The sequence below is a fragment of the Marmota marmota genome, unplaced genomic scaffold (assembly GCF_001458135.2).
Source record: "Marmota marmota marmota unplaced genomic scaffold, marMar, whole genome shotgun sequence".
Lineage (NCBI taxonomy): Eukaryota > Metazoa > Chordata > Mammalia > Rodentia > Sciuridae > Marmota > Marmota marmota.
The window spans coordinates 5,108,301-5,116,894 of NW_026000242.1; the positions used below are offsets into that span (position 1 = coordinate 5,108,301).

Sequence of the window (8,594 nt, forward strand, 5' to 3'; positions counted from 1 at the left end):
ACCCAGGACCTCATGCATGCTAGGCAAGTGTTCTACCATTGAGCTACCCCAGTCCCCCAAAATAATTTTTTTAAAAGAAAGACTGTGATTTGGAAATTCTGTAGAGTTTTGAATTATAAACTACAAATGTGAGTTTCTTAGATGACTTAAAAAAAATTAGATTAGAAACTCCTAGAAGCAGGGACTGAGCCCACTATATCACTAGGTACAGTTGTGCAAGTTGTTCCTTGCATAAACGTGCCCAAGCAGAGGCCGAGATCCAGTTTGTATTCTTCTCCCTGAGCTCCGACACAGTGAAGTGTCCACTCTGAGGAAGGAGCACTTTTTTTTTAATGTGGTAGGAGCAAGGTGATAGTGGCAATAATAAAATTAGCTAACATTTCGTGAGCACTTAGTATATGCCAAGCACTATTCTAAGAACCTTGCATTCATTCATCCAGTCATTTCATTCTCAAATAATCCAGAGGTAGTTAGGGTCGTCATTCCATTTTATAGATGGGAACATTGAAGCAAAGGTGACTTGCCCAGTGCCTTGCATCTTGCGAGTGGTAGTAAGGGTCCAGAGCCTATACTACTGCCTCTAGTAAGATCTGTTTTGTTTTGTTTCTTTTTTCAGTGCTTGTGATTGAACCCAGGCCTCATGCATGCTAAGAAAGCGCTTACCACTGAGATAAACTTCCTACCCTTAAGAAGATTTAGAGTCATTTACAGGGTTACTATTATCATCATTTTCTGTTGGCTGCCAGTTGTTCCCACTAAAATGTTACACAGAACAAAGTTTCTATCATCAGTCTAATCTGTTGCCGTATCATTAGTGGCTGGGTACAGCCTGGTGCATGAAGGTATGTACCATCTATTTGCTTAGTGAATAGAAGGAAGAGAAAGGGCAGAAGGCCAGAAGGTTAAGGGAGCTGGCAAGCAAGGAAGGAGGGGGCAAGAGAGCTGGTAGATGTGGGCAGGTAGGAAGTACAAGGCTCACCTGAAAGGGCACATCGGCCATGGTCTTGGCCAGGTAATACGCTTTGAGGCTGTACCAGTAGTTGAGGTGCTCCCTCATGAAGACCGCCATCTCTAAGGGGACTGAGGGCACAGGCAGATCAGGCACCACTGGCCAACCCCCTGTCCCCTCTGCCTTTTGCTCCAGCACCCACACTGCACACCCTAGGCAACTCAGCTCACAGGTAAGCACGGTTGGCATGAGGGCAGCAAACATGAGGAACAGCATGGAGAAGAAGAGGCAGCCTGTGTTGTTGAAGACCTTGCTGGCATCATCACCAATGTGCAGGTAGAGGAGACCAATGAGCACGCCAATCACCACATGAGACACAAACCGCAAGTGGGTCAGGACCTGTGGGAAGTACCATCACAGGACAGGGATGTGTCCCAGGCCAGGGATAGGCAGGCAACACTAGGGTGATAACTTGGGATTGTCCTGGGGGTTACATAGACCCAGAGGTGCATTGGAGGGTTGTGGGCAGGGACCCCAATTCCCTTTCCACCTGCTGCTGTCATATAGCCCCAAAGGCTAGACCTATGCTTCCTGTTCCCCATCTTGATGCCTCACCGTGTCCCTGAGGATGGACAAGAAGGTCCTCCTGAATAGGATGCAGAACTGAGTGAGAGTGCTGGTGGCAAAAGTGTGACTTTCAATGGGATCCACTTCCTGGGGAGAGGCAGCTGGGGGAGGAGTTGGGGGGAAGTCAGAGAAAATCCCTGAGTCTGGAAGAAGTGAGAGCTGAGCTGGTGAGGAGAAAGGGAAGGAGCGGCAGTGAAGGGCATTCTAGGCAGAAGACATAGCATGGGCAAAGCTTAGAGGCATGAAGCACATGGTTTGACCAGGGAGTTACAAGCAACTCAGTGTTATTAGAGCATAAAATACAAGACAGGAGGCTGGCGAATTGGGTTCAGAGCAGGACTTTGTTCTGAGGGTAAATGAGACTCATTGCATATTTTGAAGGGGAGGGGAGGGGTCAGGCCAGAGTTGTCTTTAGAAAGTCAGCTCTGGCTGCAGGCTGGAGGAAGGATCGCTTGAGAGAGACTGGAGACGAGGAGATGAACATCTGTCCATGATGTCCTGAACTCAAACATGGGCACTGGGGATGGGCAGAGCGAATTTGAGAGCTACCAAAAGGAGATGTAACCAACAGGACTTGGTGACTAATGGCTGTGGGGGACAGGAGAGGGAGGCAACAATCAAAGGAAACATCCAGATCTCTGCCTGGGTGAAGATGGGGCTGCTTGTTACAACAGGATTGGTGAGGATGGAGATGAGGAGTCGGCCCTTATCTTGGCCTCAGGAGGCTGCAAACAGGGGCTCTAATCTCCAGCCACATAGAGGATGCAGCCTTGGGTCCTGGTTTGGGCTGAGGGGTGGGGAAGTTGAGGTGAGAGGTGGGAAAGAACTACCTGGTGGGCTCATCAAAGAACATGACAGGCGGGTTGTTGACCAGCTCCAGGGCGATGGCCAGACGCTTCCTCTGCCCACCAGAGAGCAGGGCTGTCCTCGTGTGGGAGCAGGACATCAGGCCCAGTGCCGTCAGGATCTCTGTCACCTGGACCCACCCCCACCCAGCCCAGGTCAGCTTCAGAGTCTGAGTTTCCCCCAGGCACCACCCTGACTTCACAAAGAATCTCCCTTAAGCCCCTTGTCTCCACTTGTTTGCCACACTTCCGCCCCTGACTCTGGGTCCTACAATTCATTAGCCCCACAGAGGGCAGCTGTCCCTAGGCCTCCCCTGTCCCACTCACCAGTTCCTTCTTCACCTCTTGCTTCTCACTCAGCTTCAGGTTGGCTGAGACCTGGGGCCCAGAGGGCAGGAAAGAGATGCATGTGTGGGAGGTGGTACTGCCTTGACCCCTCAGCTGAGGAAGGGGATGCAGGCAGCAGATGGAAGGGGATGCTAGGAAGAGGGGGTGGCCATCCAGCCCTCACCATCATGGCTTCCAACACCGTGAGGTGTGGCAGCAGCATGTCATCCTGCATGATGTAGCAGGACATCTTGCGGAAGGTCCTCAGCTCCCGCGGCCTTCCATTGACCAGGATCTGCCCCTTCATTCCAGACTCTCTGCAGGGATATCCATTGAGGACAAGGGTCAAAGGCACTTCAAGACACCTGTGATCCCCAATGGACTCTTCTTTCTGAGTTCTGTCTCCATCCTTCCCCATCTTTGTCCTCACCTGTATCCTGCCAAGATGTTCATGAATGTGGACTTGCCAGCCCCTGAGGGGCCCATGATGCCAATCAGCTCCCGGCGGCAAAATTTACCAGATAGGCACTTGAGAAGAGTCTTATAACCTGTAGTGAGGAAGGGAGGAGTTTTTGGTCAGGGCTGTAGTGAACAGAGGCACCCCTGTGGTGATCAGTGAAATGCGTAGTTCCTGCTCAGTGTGATTGGGTTAAGAGGCACCCCCCCAGAGCCCCGAAAGTGACCCAAAGTCTCGCCTCATCCTGCCCTTTCAGAAATGGCACCCACTAATGTCAAAGTCCAAAGGCTGTGGGAATACCTGTGCATCTCACCGACAGCTGCAGAGGAGGAATCAAAGTCCAGAGAACCCTGCTCTTCTTCCCTGTCTCAGGGCCTCCGGGAAGGTTTTCATACCAATCCGGTCTGAGCTGGTTGACTGTCTCTGGGTTCCCACAGCACTTCTGGTATGCCAGCATGTCTGTTAACTGATGTGCCCGTCACTTGTCCTCCTTCCCAACCTCTTAGTAAGCTCGTTAAGGGCAAAGCCTGTGTCTTATTCATCTTTGTAACCTTAACAGTCTGTCTGGCATGTAGTAGATCCTCAGTAAGTGTCCATTCTATAAGTATGTATTCTCAGAGCTTTTGCCTCATTTTGGAAAAATTGCCTTCTTTGTGTTTTCCCACTCTTCCAAGCTTGTCTCTCCAGCCCCTAACATGGCCCAATGAAATCCCACTTTTCATTTACTCAATGGGATATGCATAAAGAGCACCAGTATGGAGTTAGGCAGATCTAGTTTCAAATTCTGACTCTAAACTTACCAGCTGTGTGAACTCAGGCAAGTTGCTTAACCTCTCTGAGCTCCAGGTCCCTTGTCTGTAAAATGAGGATGATAGTGCCTATCTCATAGGGTTGTTAGGAAAATTAAATGTAATAATTATGTAAAGCATATGACACAGTGCAACTTGGCACATAGTGTGATTTTTAAAAGCAACATTGTGCTGGGCATGGCAGTACATAATTGTAATCTCAGCAATTTGGGAGGCTCAGACAGGAGGATTGCAAATATGTGGCCTGCCTGGTCAACTCAGCAAGACCCTGGCTCAAAAAATAAAAATAAAAGAGGCTGGGGGGAATGTAGCTCAGTGGTAGAGTGCTTGTCTAGGATGTGTGAGGCCCTGGGGTCAATTCCTCCTACCACACACACACACATACACAAAAGGTGACACTGTATCATTAATTTCACTTGGCAAATGCTTATTGATATCTACTATATACCAAACTCTCCACCCACCCCCAAAATAAGGAAGAACAGTGTTTGAACTCAAGAGCGTCATCATCTAGGTAAGACAGACAAGAAATCATGGATAATCTGAAGAAAAGTAAAGTAAGGTTTATAACAGAAGTACAAACAATGTGCCAGGAGATTATAGCAAATGGAATTGATAAGGGTAGAAAGGAAGGGGAAAAGCAGGAGGGGCTTCCTGGAAGAGGTGGAAGTTAAAGATGAGCAAGATTTCAAAAGACAGAGGCTGTTCGGCTCTAGGGAAAAAACAAAACAAAACAATAACAACAAAAAACATGTATGTATACGAGTATGTGTGTGTGTGTGTGTGTGTGTGTGTGTGTGTGTGTATAAATATATATGTGTGTATTCATTCCAGAGAATAGAGGGCAGAGACTGCATAGAGTTACCTGGAAAGATGAAGCCAATATGGAGGGACTTTCCTACTGTGCTTGAGACCTGCCTTGATCAGGAGGAGACACCAAGCCCCTATCCTTCACCTAGTACCCTCCACAAACCCTGCAGAGCTCAGTCCCCTCCTCACTCTACCTCTATAACAGAGAGAGTGAATGGGTACCTTATTTAACCCACCATCCAGCTGTCCCTCTGGGCACATCCTGTTAGAAGGGGGATAACCTCCTGCCCACTGCATGGGCCTGAACACACCAATCAGTTGGATGGTGCTCATTCCGTCAGAGGCTCTTTTAACAACATGAATGAGGCAACTGGGACCAGGCACATAAGTGACTCACCCAAGGTCACACTGCAAATTCTCTGGGTAAGAAAGTCATGGGTTTCAACCCTCTGCCTTAGTCATCCTCACATCAATCAGAAAGATGTTGGGTGAGCCAGGCACAGGGGTGTGTGCCTGTAATCCCAGCAACCCGGGAGGCTGAGGCAGGAGGAATACAAGTTTGAGACCAGCCTCAACAATTTAGTGAGGCTCTAAGCAGATTAGTGAGACCCTATTTCAAAATAAAAAATAAAAAGAGCAGTGGATGCAGCTCAGTAGCAAAGCATCCCTGGGTTAAATCCCCAATAACAAAAAAGGAAAAAAGAAACAAGAAAGATGTAGGGTGTGGGGGACCATCCTTGCACGTGACTGAGTCACACTCCCCGGCTGGGTGCTGAGGCGCTCAGTCGCAGAAATGTGGCAGAGCTTTCCCCACCCTTCTTGGGTCTGAGGGTCAGTGTCTCATGCATGGGTGTGTCTTGCTACAGCCCTATGGGTGAAGCTACGCTCACCTGTTCCTTTGTAATATAACCCCTTGCCCTGTTTAGGATAGAATCTTCCATGGAAGTGCCTTGTGTGTGTCCCCTTCTCTTACTGTGCCCTTGGGTGTGGCCTACCCAGGTGTCAGTCAACCTGCTGACAGTGGACATCATGAAGATAGACTCAGCCCCCTGAAACCTGACCCCTTGCCTCATTTGAATAGCTTCTCCTCAATAAAAGGGGTCAGCACGTGCTCTCGCTCTCTTTCTTTGGACCCTTAAGGTCAGAGGAACCATCACAGCGACCCCAAAGAAAAAGGTATTTGTGTCTCTTGTGTGGTTATTTCGTGCAGCCCAATTAGCCCAGTTTAACTGGAGTGACCCCTGAGCCTTTTAGTCGCGAGAACAGAAACCCAGCAGTGGCATGCCCTAGCCTAAGCTTTTCAGAGCCACTCACAGGAAGTGATTTCTTGTGAAAGGGAAGAAAATGGTGATGATGAACTTTCCCCTCATTCAGTCACAGCCAGGTGCTGGTCTAGCATAAATATCATCTTACATACGTACTTGACTTTCACAAATACCAACTCAGCAGAGCTCTCCCAATAAGCCTGTGCAGTGGGTAGTATTATCATCCCTATCTACAGATGGGGAAAGTGAGGCCTAGGGAAGCTAAGCACCCTGCCCAAGGTCACACAGCTTCCAAGTGGCTAGGAATGCGGATGTCTGGACTCTGGCTATGCCACAGCTGCTCAGCCTGCAAGGGGCCTGCCAGGCCTTCGGGCTGGAGAGATATCAGTGTTCTAGTCCTGCCTCGGTCAATAACTCTGCAATTTTGTCAAGTCACTTAATCTCTAGGGCCTCCTGTTCCCATCTGTAAAAGAAGGATAGTAATATCTTCTCCCAAGGACTTAATAGGGTTATTATGAATATTAAGTGAAATCATTAATAATAATGAATAGGAAAGTGTTTTGAAAAATAAGAAATGCCATATACACTTAGGGGAGAGCAGTGATAAGCCTTACTTGGGAGAGACAGAACTCTCCCCCTACCAAATCTCTTCCTTCTCCCCCCCCCTCCCCGCCCCACTTGCTTTCTGTGCTCTAGAGAAGGGAAGAAGGAATCCAGAGAAAAGAGAACTCAAGAGAGGAGGGCAGAGAGCAGAAAAGGGGGCAAAGGGAAGGGGTGGCAAAATGGCCAGTGAAGCGGAAATGAGGCTGGCAAGGTCAAAAAGAGAGAGAATCCCTGGTCAGGGACACCCACTCATGGCTGATGAGTAGAAGCAGGCCGAGAGCAGGCCCATCAAGCCACATTTCTAAATTTCTCTTCATTTCTGCTTAAAGTTATGAAGAAATGAGAGGGCCAAGGAAATAACAAGTACCTCATCATTTTGCCCAGAGCTGATCTCAGGACACAAAGAGACTGCTCAGGGATCAGGCACTGGGCAGGGAGCCCAGATGCCTCAGTTTCCATCGACTCACACCCTGTGGCCTTTTGGTCACCCATGGAAGCAAGGGTGTAGAGTGCAGAGACAGCTCAGGCTCTGAAGCACCCTAAACCTAGTTCTTAAGCCTCAGAGAACAATACCCCGGCTCCACCCCTGGCCCACACCCAGCTCTGGGAAACAAACCCAGCCTTTCCATTCCCAGCTCACATGTGCAGAGTAGGGATACAAAAGATGGTCAGGGACTCAGGGATGGGGAAACTGGTCCTAAGGGGAAAGAGGTGGAACTCCTGTACTGGGCTTCTGGTTCAGCTCTGCTACTTACTAGCTGTGGAATCAATATTGGTTAAGTGACTCAATTTCCCTGAACCTCAGTTTCCTTATTAGTAACATGAGGATGACATCTATCCTGCCAAACCTCCACCCTTCTCTCTTGGGAGGACTGTGGCAAGAATGAAGTAAGATGACAAGAATGAGCACATCTTTCAAAATTGGTGCAAGGGGATAGTTAAAAATTGAGGACCCCTGCAGACACCTTTTACATACCATCCCTCACAGACAGGAATCCTCCAAAATAAACAAAGGAAAACTCATCAAGGACCCCTCAAGGATCAGAGGTCATAGGGTCTATTTAGAAGAGAAAGCTGGTTAATTGAACTTGGTGCCCACAAGTGTTCACAGATGTGGGAAGCAGGGATCCTGGTACCTCAACCGTGTTCATGGCGAGGGAGGGGCTGGGGTCCAGATTTTAGCGTTCCTACAGGGCCCAGCAGTACCCAACTTGAGAAACTTGCAAAGCAGGGGCTATCCAGGCCTCATTGCTCCTGAGAGGCACTTCCTAAAGAGCCCACAGTTCCCCACCAGGCTGCTCCCTACCCCTTTTTCGCCAGCAGGGCCCCTCCCGCACGGAATAGGACAGCTCCACGAACTCGATGTCCACCGCTGACCGCTTGGGTAGGTGGGAGAAGCGCTGGGCTTCTGTGATGTGGTTCTCCACCTTCTTCAGATGCGTGGTCAGCACAGGGGGCTCCGCCCCGTCCTCCAGTGCCACGGCCATGGCCACAGTCCCTGGCCCTAGTCCACAGCCCACAGCCTCCAACGCCTTCTCCGCCATCACTCTGCCCGCTGGCTGGCCTGCAGAGAAAGGGCCTGCTCTGTTTAGGTCAGATCCCCCAACCCCAGTTCAAAGCTCCCTGTTGTCTAATGCCGCCCAGCCCCCGCTTCCCCCGCCTGCTTCTCAGGACACATACCCAACTGTTAGCACCCCTCTCTTCGTCCGGTGATCTGCCTCCCCCTCGCCCCACCCTCCCCACTCAGCGAGGCTCAGTCCCCACCTCTTCTCGGTCTGGGATAGCCCCAGCCCCCCTGGCCCCCGTCTGGCCCCAGTCAGGCCCTAGCTTGGCCCCTACAAGCCCTGAGCTGCTCCTCCCCCCACCCCGCGCCTCTAATCTCCTTACCCCGCAGGCCAGCAA

The 8,594-nt window shown here is 50.0% G+C and overlaps 1 protein-coding gene across 3 annotated transcripts in view; it reads right to left on the minus strand.

Annotated features, from left to right (window-relative positions):
* Window positions 1–8,588, minus strand: part of Abcg4 (ATP binding cassette subfamily G member 4) — a 13,393-nt gene extending 4,805 nt beyond the window's left edge. The window contains exons 1-6 of one of the 3 annotated variants that reach the window (XM_048795718.1): window positions 8,580–8,588; window positions 7,999–8,256; window positions 3,179–3,296; window positions 2,933–3,065; window positions 2,749–2,799; window positions 2,407–2,552 (exon numbers count right to left, since the gene is read on the minus strand). In XM_048795718.1, coding sequence (XP_048651675.1) covers window positions 2,407–2,552; window positions 2,749–2,799; window positions 2,933–3,065; window positions 3,179–3,296; window positions 7,999–8,236 — 686 coding nt within the window. In that variant the 5' untranslated portion in view covers window positions 8,237–8,256; window positions 8,580–8,588. Of the gene's footprint in view, window positions 1–2,406; window positions 2,553–2,748; window positions 2,800–2,932; window positions 3,066–3,178; window positions 3,297–7,998; window positions 8,314–8,579 lie in introns of those variants that run through there. The other 2 variants (XM_048795719.1, XM_015489658.2) reach the window with 2 other exon arrangements.
* Window positions 8,589–8,594: the final 6 nt, after the last annotated feature.